Source organism: Ciconia boyciana, chromosome 2 (genome assembly GCF_034638445.1).
Source record: "Ciconia boyciana chromosome 2, ASM3463844v1, whole genome shotgun sequence".
Classification (NCBI taxonomy): domain Eukaryota; kingdom Metazoa; phylum Chordata; class Aves; order Ciconiiformes; family Ciconiidae; genus Ciconia; species Ciconia boyciana.
The window spans coordinates 133,612,106-133,626,754 of record NC_132935.1 but is presented as its reverse complement, the minus strand read 5'-3'; the positions used below and the strand labels follow the sequence as shown (position 1 = coordinate 133,626,754).

At 37.2% G+C, this 14,649-nt stretch overlaps 1 protein-coding gene across 1 annotated transcript in view; it reads left to right on the top strand.

Moving 5' to 3' along the window:
* Positions 1-14,649, top strand: part of DNAH11 (dynein axonemal heavy chain 11) — a 161,912-nt gene that overhangs the window by 115,699 nt on the left and 31,564 nt on the right. The window contains 4 exon segments of the mRNA XM_072851616.1: positions 1,361-1,495; positions 5,706-5,879; positions 8,728-8,963; positions 10,250-10,384. Of these exon segments, the coding sequence (XP_072707717.1) occupies positions 1,361-1,495; positions 5,706-5,879; positions 8,728-8,963; positions 10,250-10,384 (680 nt within the window).

Below are 14,649 nucleotides of genomic sequence, written 5' to 3'. Positions count from 1 at the left end.
AAATAGTACTTTTCACGGAGTTAACCTCTTAGCTTTTATCACTCAACTATCTGACTTTTTTAACACCTTTCTTTTCATTAGGTCTTTGTTTGCTGAGCTGGAAAGGATTTTCTTTTTTTTAAAGAATAGGAAAGAATGTAAGTGTTTATCTTCCTGATGAAAGGGAAAACTGAGATAAACACATTGTGGGTGGTTTTCCTCTTTTTAGTTCTTTTTGATGAGCAAATGCAGTAGTTTGGAGTTTTTATTTTTACAACCAGAAGAAACTTGTAATCCCTCCCTCCCCCCCCCCCGTTTTGTTGACTAACTATTCTTGGCTGATTATTACCGTATTTCTTAGACTTTTTCAGAAAGACAGGGTATTGTTTCTTCAACAATGATAACAAGATAGCTCCTCAGCCAAGCGTCTTTCAGCTGTTTTAGTTAAGTTGGCATTAACAGAAAAAATTTTACATGATTTTATCTAAAAATCCCATATCATCCTAGCTGCTCAGTTAAGAGAATCTGGAGAAAATGCTGCAGCTCAGCAAATTACCAGTTGTATGGCAGGAGTGATAGAGACTGAAGAAAATAAAGGGTCTGAGCAGTCTGAGAGGGAATTTGCAGGGGCTCACTGGGGGTGGGCAGTGGCTGCTACTGAGTTGAGGTACATCCAGTGTGAAATCCCTGAAAGCAGAGGGAGGACATGTTGCTGCCTTTCGAGCAGAGTGCATGAAAGTGTGGTTAAAGATCTTTGCTGAAGGTGTGGATTGGCATGCAGATCTACTTGTTTTCTGCCAATGGTGAAACCAACTTGTCTGCCCAAGAGCAAATTGCTGGATCTTCTTATACCACCAGGCTCATATACCAAATAAAAATAATAATTCTTTTATTGCAATTTTTTTTTGTCTCTGGCACAATTTTAAATGCTCTGGAATGCACAGGACATAGTTACAATGGCCTAGGATGTTTGTTACTGAATCTAGCACAATAAACTTGCAGTTTTGTCTGGGACCTCTAGATCCTGCTGCAATACAGGCCATTGTCATGGCACAGAAACATTTCTCTTCCTGTTATTATCTCCAAGCACCTGATCTCCACCATTTAAATAGATATTTGGTAAGGTGTTCTAATGATGGTTTTGTTCCAAATTGCTGTTAGTTAGCGTACTTACATTGCGCCAGGAGCTGTAGAAAGAACAGACTACAAAAAAACCTTTCCTCTAAAGTTTGTATCCTTCAGACTTAAAGGTACTGTCTACAATTATTGTCATTAAAATATGTTATATAAGATAAAATGAAATAAAATTAAAAAAAGAACACCACCAAAAAACCCCAACAAACCTTAAGCTGTAGTATTTACCCATCCCTTTTCTGAATAGGTTCTGGATAGCAATTTGCGTAAGCTCACAGCTTCACTCGAGAAAGCAGTTGCACAGAAAGTCCGATGTCAAGATGATGTGGATCGAACAAACAAAACTATTGGGCTGGCCAACAGGCTGGTCAAGGGACTTGAGGTAAAAAGATTTTGCCTGAGTGTTCTTTGCTAGTGTGAGTTTTGAAATATTTGAAATGTTTTGTTGACCATGAGGTTAAACTTAAATTTTTGAGAATAGTGGGGGGGGGGGAAAAAGGCTGGGGAGGGGGGGGGAACAGATGGAAGATGACCCTTATTAGAAATCATTTAAATGGAAAAAAAAAAACAAAAACAAACCACAAATAAACCCATAATAAAATCCTGAGAAGTAAAATGTGCTGCACCACAAGTGTATTTCCTAAAAATCATGTATTGCTGAGCAACTGATATTGGCACGATTGCTAGAGAGAAGTCTTGATAACTAAGTCACCACATTTGTACCCAACTGTGAACACATTGTGACAGGCTGGGCAGCCTCTAGTTAATGAGCAGAAAGACTGAATAATCCTCTAGGTCAGGATGGAGTCACCCTGCATCTGCCCCATTGCACTTTAGATTGTAAATAAGTGGAAGGCACCAATCAGATATTTGCTTTTTTCTTTTGTTTTTTTCCTTTTGCAGAAACTATTAATTTTTAAATAAGAATGAAATGTATTTATGTTAAAATTATATGTATTTCAGTGTGGTTATTACCTTTATTTGCAGACAAACATCATTAAAGCTAACACATGCCTATTTAACGGTCAGTAACCATTCAAGTCAGCCACAGCTTTGCTGTGCAGTCTCTCCTAAAGTCTTTACAGAAATCGTGCTGTCTCAATTCACTATCTAGAATTTTAACCATTCCATTTTTGACAAATAAGTGTAAATAACAGGAAATAAAAAGTATAAAGAATATTTACACTGCTACGTGAGGTCCCAAGGCAGTCAGAATAAATATTTTAAGTTGGATTTCATAAAATCTGTGTGACCTTGCTTTCTAAGATCACAGAGTGAATACTTTTGTTTCTGCAAATCTCTCAGCAGAGGCTGGCAATCAAGAAGATTAAATTAGTTTAGAAAAAAATTAATGTAAGAGTATGGAACTAATCAAAAACCCCCAGTGCAATTAAAACATCCATTTTTGATACCCAATTCTGAAATTAATATGCTGAGAAATATAAAATGTGTAAATAATCTTTGCTTTGGTAGAAAAGCAGTGAAGTCACTGTTACTATCTGCATATGAAAATTTTTGTTTGCCCCAAGATGCCTGAGACAGTCACTGTTAGCCTGGCGCGGCAGACCCCCAAAGCCTTTGGAAGCTCTGTGGAAGCCAATGGCCTTTGCCCATAGGTAGTCTCCAAGTCTTGGATTTGAAGGTTTCTACATAGTTAAAAAGTTTTTGTCCAAGATTTGAGTTTTTATTAGTGATCCTATTGTGTAAGTTAAGGGGGAAAATATTTAAAAGGATTAATTGACAACGTCAAGTCTTTTCCTCTGAGAATAAATTCTTTTTGACTAGAACAGGAGACAGTTAACTTCTGAAAAGCATCAAGACTGATGATTTTGTCTATATAGCATTGACCTGGAAGCTCAACCATTCAGACTAATAAATCAGGCAATTTATATTTAATCATTAACTAACTCCCGAGCTGAACAGCTGTTCAAAATTAGAAATGGGTCACCCCGGCCAGGATGACATTACAGGCAATCTATAATGCATTAGAATAAAATTATAGTGATTTTTAACTGTCTGGAAATTTATTACACTGCATGTTCCAACTCTTAAACCCTTGTTAGCCAATGTCACTAGTGATTTATGGTGCTTGGGTGGTATGGTAACATCAGTGAAGATTTAAATAGACAATCATTCTATGTTTAGTAAATCTTCAAATTTCAGAGCTATTTTGGAGAATGAGGTGGGTGCTCTTTATTGTTTATGACTTACCAGTCAGTGACAACAAGAAGAGAGAATGGATAAATCAAAAAAGATCTCTTGTAAATTAATGGATTTATTGTCTTGTTGCCTTCAGTTGATGGTTTAAAGAAGAATCCAATGACTTCTGTAGGAAAAAATGGATGTCTAAAATACTTCAAAACAAAACTGCTACATTACAAGGATTGCTGTTAGAGCTTTCAACAGGAATAGTCCTGTACTTGTCATTTGTTGGGCATCTCTTGTGAATGTAAATGGGGTTTAGGAGCCCTTCACACACTGAGTTCCTGCGTTTACGCTGTGAAACATTTAAATGCTAGCTCTTTTAAGCATGGTACTTTGATTAAAGAGACTTCTATTTTCTTAGTGGATATTTTATATTCCTATTTTATAACAAAAGAGTCTGAGTCTTCTGTTATAGAATCCTGCATCTGTCTTTGCAGGAGAGGATGTTTAACCATTTCAGTAAATATTTCTGATTTTTCTGAAAAATACAGATGGAAAATACTTCATGAATATCAAATTTAACAATTATTTTGTTACTTTGATTTGTACACATAGAAATTTATTTTGAAAATGAGAGTGAGTGTTATTTGAGATTGATTTTATACACTTTTAAGGCTTTCAAGAATGAGCACATCTAAGAGTATTCTTTTAAGCTCTCAAGCAGCTAGCACCAGCAAAATGCAACCATTTTACATGAAATTTTTTGAAGTATGGAGGATACTTTCTATTCAGCGATTTTCATTGATTTTGATTACATCATGTAAAGGACTGGAAAAATGTGTTTTGATTACTGTCATTGCTCTGAAAAATAAACGTCTGTATGGACAGTGGGTAAAGGACAGTCCTTATAAGTTGTTCAGCAGTGTGCTTTCCTTCTTTCATGCTGCCCCTTTCTTTGCTTCAGTCCCTCTGCTCACTGGAGAATGATTTCCTGAGGTTTCCATGATGCAAGTGAACAAACTGTGAAACAACTTTTATTTTATCCTGAGTATTTCAAACAGTGCAAACAAGGAAGAAAGGTTATGGCAGTCTATTCCAATTTTACATCTAGAATTTCATCAGTTTGAATATGACTCCAATGGATGACCGATTTTTACCTTCCTTTCCATGCTGAAACTATTTGAGCATACATTCATGCATACGTTCATTCCTTTGCTGGGAATTGTATACACAGAACAATCAAAGTATAATGTGCCAAATACTGCTAGTTTGGTTTTTATACCGTGTCATATATTCCAGTTGAAAAGGAGATGATGATTTGGTCCATATCTTAAACATTAACTTTCTTTAAAGAAGATACTTTCATTTCTCTGAAATTCTTTAGTCACCATTTCAACATTTTAAATAGACGGTGGGCTGTCTTTGTAACATAACTGGAATGAAATAACAGCTTTCCATATAGCTGCTAACAAGAAATCATTAATATCTGAGACTGTTCCTGACTATTCATCCAAAATATCCCAGGGTAAGCATGGTTAAGATGAACTCTGCAAAGGGTGCAGGGGATTCCAGAAATCGGGGCTCTCTGTGGGGGAAAAAAAAAAAATGAAGAAAACAATTTCTAGAGTTAAACTTTGACAGAATCATTGACGCTGGAAGGAACGTTCCGAGATCATCTAGTCCACCCCCCTGCTCAAATTTGGTTTGTTAGACCAGATTGCCCAGGACCATGTCTACTCAGGTTTGAATATCTCCCAGGATGGAAACTCCACAACCTCTCTGGGCAACCTGTGTGTTTGACCACCCTCGTCTTTCCTCCTGTCGAAATTCCAAATCATTACAGCTCTTAACTCAGTAAAACTTCTGTAGCTAGTAGGTAAAACAAGCCAGACAAATAAGAGGAGAAAAATCTGCAACTCTTCTGCCTTGCCCCTTTCATTGGAAAAAAGTGTGAGAAAAAAGTAGAAGTCACATCTTTGTTGAGGATGAAACAGTTTTTTCTCCTCTCTTCATATTTTTTTTTCTTCTAATATTCTTGTTTCCTTGCCTTTTCTGAATCTTGCTGGAAATGATTGCACTTTGCACAAGGCACTGCTGCCATACTGTACCTGGCAGTAGTATGCCAGATGCTGCCAGTATTGCTGTGTGTCTGCCATACTGTGTCTGGTCTAGAGAAAAGCACCATTACTGAAAAAACATCAGAAAAGGGAAGGACACAGAATACTTCATGAAGAGCTCCATCCTATTTTTTCAGATTCAAAGGCTTCAAATCACCACCAGAAATGATGGATTGTTTCCAGCCTTGCAGTCTTAGGAAGTGTATCTCTTGCTGGCAGAGTACCTCTCCTATTGTGCTTTTGCATGCTTCTGGTTTGTGATGTGGAGATTCAATGTTCTGTCGCTTCCAAGTTGTTCAGGAGATGACATTTTCTAATTTTGCTTTGCAGTCTGAAAACAGGCGTTGGAACCAGTCTGTTGAAAACCTCAAAGTACAAAAGAAAACTTTATGCGGTGATGTCTTATTAACAGCAGCATTTGTGTCTTACTTTGGACCCTTCACAAAACAGTATCACCAGGAACTAATGGAACATTTCTGGATTCCTTTTCTAAAGTCACAAACAGTAAAATTTGCTGTACAAAATGCGAGTCTCCAGTGAAGAATCTGGTTTGTTAAAGTTGCTGTCTTTCAAAAATTTGAAGTATATATCTGTATTTAAATGTGGCTGTAAAATACTCTTTGCAGCTATTTGTTTTCCAGGGTATATATATGTGTCTGTATATGTGTCTACACACACACACATACACACACATACTTTCCTCAGATTACAGGTACATTTTGAGGGGAACGGGAGAGAGACATTAAATTCTCTTTGGCAAAAGAAAATCCCTTCCCTTTCCAATTCTCAATGCCAAATTCTGTTCTTTGTGACACCTATGTACCAGCAAATGCTGTAAATAGTGATAGAGCTGTATAGAGAGACCTATTCTGCTTAGCTTTTCAGCTCCAGGAAGAGCATGTAGTTATGATAATCTCCATTTCTCTGTACATGGAGGAAACCATGATAGTACTCAATAAATGCATAGAGGCTCTAACACTTAGAGTTATCTCTGCAAAGCTTTCTTCATCTTTCGTTGTGAATCTTTGGACCATTCCTTTCTTCCTTACTACTGCAAATGCTCCTCACCTCTTCCTACTTGTTCCTATTTCTCATGTGCCACAAATCACAGCATTATATCATGATTAATGTAGTTTATTCTCTGAAATATGTGACTTCTGGAACTCTTACCCCATTTTAAATCACAACACTAAGGCTCAGCGGGCGAGCTGAGTTGCCTGAGGACACTCTGGAAATACAGTTGAAGCCAAATCCAGGCTTTCCAAGGTCAGCACTCAGAACTGCAGGGGTGTCTTTTTGTAGATGTTTGCTTTGTGTGAGAGTTTAACAGTCACTAATTTGTGTGGAGCTTTGTTTTGCCTGGAACATGCCCCTACCCTTTTCCACCAAAAATTTGCCTGCACATAAAGTTCTTTCTCAAAAACCTCCTTCTACCTTGCAGCCTAATGCTGACAGGTAGAAAAAATTAATCTTGTATATTTGTTTTCAATAGTGGGACCCTGGAAATAAATGTTATTCTTAACTATTTTAAGAACCCTCTGAAATGGATTGAACATTTTTATAAATAAAAATAATCCGTACTGTAACTTTTTACTTTTTAAGATGCTTTCACTGAACAGCAGAGAGATAAAATACCTCATTTCAGTTTTGATTGTTTTCCTGCAAGTAGGGAAGAGTGGAAAAGAGGTGAGAAATGCGTTTGGGAAGTGGTGTTAAAAATAGATGTTTATTAATAGGCCTCTTTAGAAGGAACGTGAAGTATCGGTTTTGTGCAGTATGGGGACAATAGACATATCTATATATTAAAATATTTTTCTTGCATTGTGTGAAAATTTGTATTAGAAACCCTGATGATACCCCAATGCTAGTGTTTTCCACAAGGAAGTATTTTGGCTCATGGAAATGATTGTATTGCTTGCCTTGCAGTCCAGAGATAAAACAGATCATATTCTCAATCTTCTGGTATATTTAGATAAATGTGTTACACACGGGAGATATGTTGCATGCTTGCAGAGGGGAGTGTATGCCTGTTGGTCCTTTTGTGCCTGTATTTTCAGCAAGTTCATCAAAAGTTAGGTTTATTTTGGGCTTTGTGATTAGAATCAGGTGTTAGAAAATTTTAAGGTGGTATGTAATTTGTAATAATATGGTAACTATGACATCGTGCCACAGAAGCTGCACTAGAGGTATGGTGCTATTCTTATTAATACTAATAATTGTGCAGATTTGGCTCAACTTAAATATATGTAATGATTTTCTTTACAAATAACCACCAGATTTACATGCTTTTTTTTTTCAGTGTGCACTTTTAAAAGAATCTACAGTCTACATGCCAGCACTAAGTTTTTAAAACACTTCTGAATGGGGTAGAAGATCGTTCAGGCTAAACACTGATGATGCTGTGCTTTCCTTTAATTTATGGGTTCAGAATTCAACCCAGAAATCACAAATAAAGAAGCCTGGGATAACATCGTGAAGGAATTGGTGGGGGTTTGCTTTTGCTTCAGTAAGGAAAAATTTAATTCCAGGTATAGATCTTTTATGCTTCCACTAGCCACTTTTTTTTCCAAATAACTTAGTTATTCACTCTCTTACTCTGTTGTGTTGCTTCAGGCATTTCCCTTCCCACCCATACCCATTTGGTAAGCACTGATTTCAGATGTTCCATTTCTTTTTGTTTTCATCTCCTTGTAAGTGCCTGCGACAAGATAGTATCCAGCAAGTGTGGCTGGCTGACGGCTGCTCTGGTGTACGTGGAGATCGCAGCTTCCTTCTTAGCGAACAGGCACTCGCACAAGAGCATTGCCACAGCTGGTGCCACAGCTGGTGCCACACAGCTGGTGCCACAGGGAGCTCCAAGGCTGCCTCTGCCCCTGGAGATTGTTCTGTTCTCTGGCTCTTGACCTTATTAACATATAGCTGACCTATATTAATAAGATACCATGGGAATCCTGTTTTTGTAATTTTTGTGTAGATAAATACTGATTTATGTTCCAGAAATATCTGCTCAAGAGCATACATGAACGTTGAATTTGCAATATCAGAACCCATATACACTGAAGTTTATAATACATGGTGTTTTTTAACTTTATCAAACTATAAATACATTTTATGAAGTAAACGTCTTAAATGAAAACTCATTTTTTAAAAATCTGTGATAAAAATATTAAGCTGCTTCTCATCACATTTCCCAGTATAGCCTTTTGCATCTGAGACTCCACGGGGATCCTCCGTACTTTTCTGCCTAGAAGGCCTTAATTTATATCAGCCCAGTTATCTTGTGCATTGCACTGAGTCATGTCTTGCTGCTTGGTAACCTTGCTGGATGATTATATTCCACTGTGATTCAAAGGTTCCTATTCCTGAGACGGAGGGCCTGGACCCGATTGCCACGTTGACGGATGATGCTATGATTGCGGCATGGAGTAATGAGGGACTGGCTGGTGATAGGATGTCAACAGAAAATGCCACTATCCTAACAAACTGCAAGCGCTGGCCTCTGATGATAGATCCCCAGCAACAGGGACTTAAATGGATAAAGAATAAATATGGAGCTGACCTTAAAGTCGTACATCTAGGACAGAAAGGGTATGTGCATGCTGAAGAATTGACTTTCATGTTTACTGCCCTGAAGTTCTCCTAATTTTTGTGAAGGATTGGTGTTTGTTGGAATGCACTTACTTGAAGACTTGAAATATTACATCTCTGCTGCTTATTTATCCATAGCGTCATTTTCCATTTAAAATGGTGCTTGAAAGAGGACCTTTTAAATGCTATTTTCAAGTGTTGAGGAGGAAATGAAGTGGAAGTTGAGGTGCACTTCTTGTGAGAGGCAAATCAGTTTTTCAATAGGTAAGGTGCAAATCCTGATGATATGATGTTGCTTATACTGTACAGTTTAGTCAGCAGAACGCAGCACGTGCACCTTACAGAGGGAAAGATTCAATCCAGTGTACGGCATTCAAGGCAAAAGCCAATTATCAAGTCTTTTGCTGATAAAAACGTTTTTTAATTCTCGTTACTATTACTGAATTATATGTAAGTGGATAGCACGTGCATGTAATTGATCTGTTCATATCTTTTCTCATGTTTACTTTGATTTAGGGAGACAACTAGGTAAGATTTAACTGCTCCATTTCAAAGGACTACCTGAGTTTATTTTACTGAATTGCAGATGCAGCACACATTTTCACAGTGCAGTAAATGGTCACAGTAATGTCTCATTTTTAAACGAAGTGTTTATCATTTATCTGGTCTGCTCCTCTGAACAAAGTCTTTTCCCTCACCTGCCCTGATTTTTTAAAATTCTTTTTCCAACCCTCAGAAATAATTGTGATTTTCATTCGTACCCTGCAGTACCCTTCTGCATGAAGCTATATTGTCTGCTTACTTATCCTTCCACGATTATCTACTCTCTTCTCAGTGCCTGTTGAAACAGGGTTCTTCCAAGTCATTCAGATGCAATGCCTTCAAGAAAGCATTTATAGTGTAGATGAGGATATACCGAAAGCTATAACACAAAAACATATAATTAAAAAAATAACAAAAGCTAAAAGATATATGTGCCCCTCAACTACTCTGTGTCAATTCCAATGTCTTCAATGTGTGGCTATATCCTCATATTTGCTTCTAAGAAAAACCCCAGCAATATATTTTTTATTTAATATGAGGACTAGCAAGAGCATAGGTGTAAAGATGTTGAACTCAAAAGTGTCAAGCTCTTAACCACTGAGAAATTCTTTGTGAACAGTTTTGCATGGTTTAACCATGCTCTTTTAGAAAAACTTCTCCAATTCTATTATATAAAATAAATCTTTCTATGACCAGCATTTATCTAGTATTTGAGGGGGTTTTATTTAATTTTTCATGTTAAGTTTTCTGAAGACCATTGAAACAGCTTTGGCTTGGGGAGAGACTGTACTAATCAAAAGCATGGGTGAATCTATTGATCCCATACTTGATCCCCTGCTTGGAAGTCATACAGTTAAAAATGGAAAATAAGTATACTTGTGTAATCAGAATTTTTCCATGACAACTGGATCTGTATTGCTTTGATTTCTACATTTTGCTTGCTACTTCGTAACCCTTCATGAAGTTATGTATTTCTTTTTAAAATGCAATGACTAAAAACTGGTGATGAGTGGATATTAAAATGTTAATATCTGCATCTGATTAGATAACAAAATTCTCAATTCGCAAATCGAACTCGAAATACAATATAGACATGCGTGTGAGTTTCTCAACACAAAGTTAAAATCTTTACTTTTTTTTACTTCAAAAAAGGATCGAAACAAGGAGGAGCATATATTATAATTCGGCTCAAAAGAAAAGAAAATATTTGATTTCCATGTTAGGCATCTATAGCGAAAGGGAAAGCATTGCAAATTACAGGCTAGATTTGGATTTAACAATATAGGGATTTCCAGCTGCAGTATCAGCGTAAGAAAACCACGCCTCCTCCTCGCAGTGTGTTGCCATAACTGTTTGTTGGGCCACCCCATGAAACAACGCAATGAACTGGCTTAAAAAGGGGAAAAAAAAGCAAAAAAGTAAGGCTAATGAGGAAAAACTGATATGCTACAACACAGGACAGAGATGAGCAAGCTAGAGATGGGGACTGCCAAGGTTCCGTGCATCAAACCTGTCCAGTGATAGTGTTCACAAATCCATCGAGGCAGACGTAGCGGTGGTGTTGCTGTCTATTCAGTTTTACCCAGAAACCTAGTCTGCTAGCATCAAAACTCAAAAGCCCCATTTCTCATGCAAGTGCTCCAAATAAATACCCAAGTACAGGGACTGTTCTGACCTCTCCCTCCCAGTGGAAGGACTACAGCTCTGACAGCCATGTGAACTCCACCCCAGAGGTCTGTAGCTGGGCATTGAAGTGGGAGATTCAAATTCGAATCAGGTAACGCAAGGCTGAGTTAATGTGTCTGCCCTGTTCTGACACTGCTGTGGCAGGAGTGGTGGATGGTACAAGGGAGGGAAACCTCATGTTCCGACCTTTTGTGGGGGATGTCTGTGAATCTTGTCTTTCATTCCCGTGCCCCCTTTTTCCCTAGATTTTGAAAAATTGTTGTCAAATTTAGAAAAGATAATAATAAATATTTCCTGAGATCTAATTAAGATACCTTTAGATATTCATTTTCAGGATGATATTAGGAAAAGTAAAGGAGCTTGTACTCAAGTCCTTGGTGCAAGAGAATTCCAGTCTGTAATGTCTTCCATCACTTTCCATTAAAACTTCCAACGTGATTGTTGAGTGTTCAAGGCAGCTGTTACCTAAAGAATAATGTTGATTTGTGGTTGCATGAGAGTAAACTCGGTAAACCTCATTAAATGTTTCATCTGATGAACTGAAATGCCATGTCATTGTCTCTGCGCAAATGTGAATTTATTTTTAAGTCTGAAAGTGTTCCTCTCTTCTATTCCTGTTTTCAAATGACACATCAACAAGCTAGATTTTTCATGTTGAAAAATATGATGTTTATTCTGATAAAAAGTCAGAGGTACCCCTGAAGCGTTTCTGGATGAGTCTCAAATGTTTATTTAGAGCACTTGCACAGTTTCAGATTATGAAAAGAGAAAATATGCAAGATAGGTTAAATAAAAACGGTATCTAGTTTTGGACAGATTACCCAAGCTTTTTCTCACTCCTTCCCCCCATATTTCAGGCATTGGTGCCTGCACAGTAAATCTAAGCAATACACAACAGCTCAAATCTCCTTGCATATATGAAGCTCCTGGAAGATGCACTCTTGCCCTGCACTGTGAGATCTTGAAATTATTCCTTTTTGTTGCATTTTTCTGTAATGGTATTTGAAGTACTTCAGAGTAAGATCATATAGCTTGCTTTTTAGAATCTATAGTGGAGAAACTCTACTGAAAATTAGAATTATACTGGTCTGAAAGAGAGATCAGAAATTGCGTGGTCTAACAAGTCTTAAGGCGTGAGACAGAGGGATGTAAAACAGTAGAAAGAAGTTGGATTGAAAAGGACTAGGGTCACAGCAATATAGTTTTGCATTTACTTAGCAAAGGCTTCCATGCAGCACAACAGACCTGTACACATGCACACAGACACAAACACAAATATATGAAGCTATTCAAATATAGGTTCTTCTGGTGAATATTTTAGAAGCATTACATGACCTAGCATTCTGTGGCTCACTGAAGGTGTGGCAGGTCTCCTTTGTGGAGCACTGGTAATATATATACCCCTTTATTACCAAATGAGCAGAGTTTTCCTCATTCTGGATTCATTTCTGTTATTTGTTTATTTTAGTAGTTGTGTCAGGCACTTTGAATTTTTTTTTCCTAATAAAGAAAGACTAGAAAGGTATTTGTGATAGATATGGTGTAGTCCAGCAGTTGAAGTTCATTAATAATTGGAATGTTGCAGAGTATGAAGTAATGAATACTAATTACTCCTTTCATGTCTGACAGCACCCTGTGGACCAATACATCAGCCCAGACTTTAATTTGGTTCTAGTAATGGTTTCATCAATAGTACATTAATTCTGTGTTTGAAAAGATATACAGTTGAACCTGACCCACACAGTAGATACCACTGTCATAAAATGGCCACATACTGACAACAGCTGGATAATTACAAATAATTAAATCCACTGAGCTTCAGACAATCCTAATTTTAAGTAAAATATATCTTATCATATCAATCGACAGAAAGCATAGCAAGGGAGATTTATCAACTTGTACTCCTTCCAAAGCAAATTTACTAGCCTGCATATTAGAGAACTTGCTGATCTGTGAAGCAGCTTCATAAAAGTATATCTCCTCTTCCTTGTTTACCAAGATTGTTCTCGTGTTGTACTCTTGGATATTCTGTAACACCACCTTCTGGTATTGTTTCTGAATGAAGCCTGCAAAACAAATTCTCAGCTTCAGAGAACTTCAAATATATATATAAATTTAGATTTTCTTCAAAATGTGGGTGGTTGTAGGGTGAACTACAGGTACTTGTTATCTCTGAAAATCAGACTTCTTGCTTCAGTGCCTCAGTATGTATTTAGAAGCCTAACAAGTTTTAGGTGTTCAAGTTTGGATATTTTTTTAATTTTAATTTTGGAGCTGCAAACCTCCTCAGTGGGTCTTAATACACTTTAGACTGTGACCTTATGTTCAAAATGGCTTTAAAATGCTGAGATTTTTATTAAAATATTTCAGGATTGCTTTAAGAAGAGGGAGAAAAGACAAAAGATAATAAAATAATTTCAAAAAAATATCAGTTGTAGTACATAGCTTTATGTAAGCATGAAAGGCACAAGAAGAAAAGGAAGTAAAATTTAGGTGCAATTTTTTGCAGTGTATGCAAAAATTATTCAAAATGCACATACTTAGATTTTCTGGAGCAGATAAATCAAGGCATAAAAGTAAACAGGTTCTAATTCTATACAGTGTTGGGTTTTGGCCTCCGCCTGCTATAAGAGGAGTGATGCCATTGAATAGGTTTGGCATGGATAGGCTTTAATATTCGAGTTTTATCTGTGTGTTTCCTATCCTGTCTCCCCAGCACTGCCGTTTTGGAGATCACTGCATATGAGCATTAACTATAATAGATCAATGTCATTTTGACTCATAGGAGAGAAGATAGAGGAATAAATTCATTGTTCGTAAGGCCCCTATTTGCATTCATGAGTTGTTACACCTGCTCATATCCTTTGCACGTTCACAAAGTGGTAGTCGTGTCTCTTCAGTTGCAAGATTAGGTTATTACAAGATTCTTTAAGATGTCTTGAAATTTGATTTATGTGCAAATGTAGCTTGTATGAACAAGTTTCCATTCTTATGAGGCATGACTATTATTCATGAAACAGCAAGACAATTCACTCGGTTTCTCCACAGGGAGAAGCTTTCCTTGCCTTGAACGTCTTGCCAGCTGTGCCACTTTAAGGCAGTGCTTTTCCCACTGAACTAGTTTGACCAACTTGCACAGTTTGCCTACTGAGATTGCCTAGTAACAGCTCCATTCTGCACTTGTTTTCACCTGATTTATTCAGCTTCATTCTCTACATTACTTGTTGGAGTTCGCAAGTTGGTTCCAGAAGCTTTTAATTTTAAGCAGCAGGAACTGAAAGAAGGCTCCTTTGGAAAATGTGTTTATCCCTCTTTCTTTACACTGAAAAATATTGTTTCCCTTTCCTTTCCTGTCCAAGAATTTATCACTTCTTTTCATGCTTGCTGAGCTAATCCAAAACATTTAGCTACAGGAAACTATCCTGCTTTCTGCCATTTAGAGTTGTGGCATGTTTTG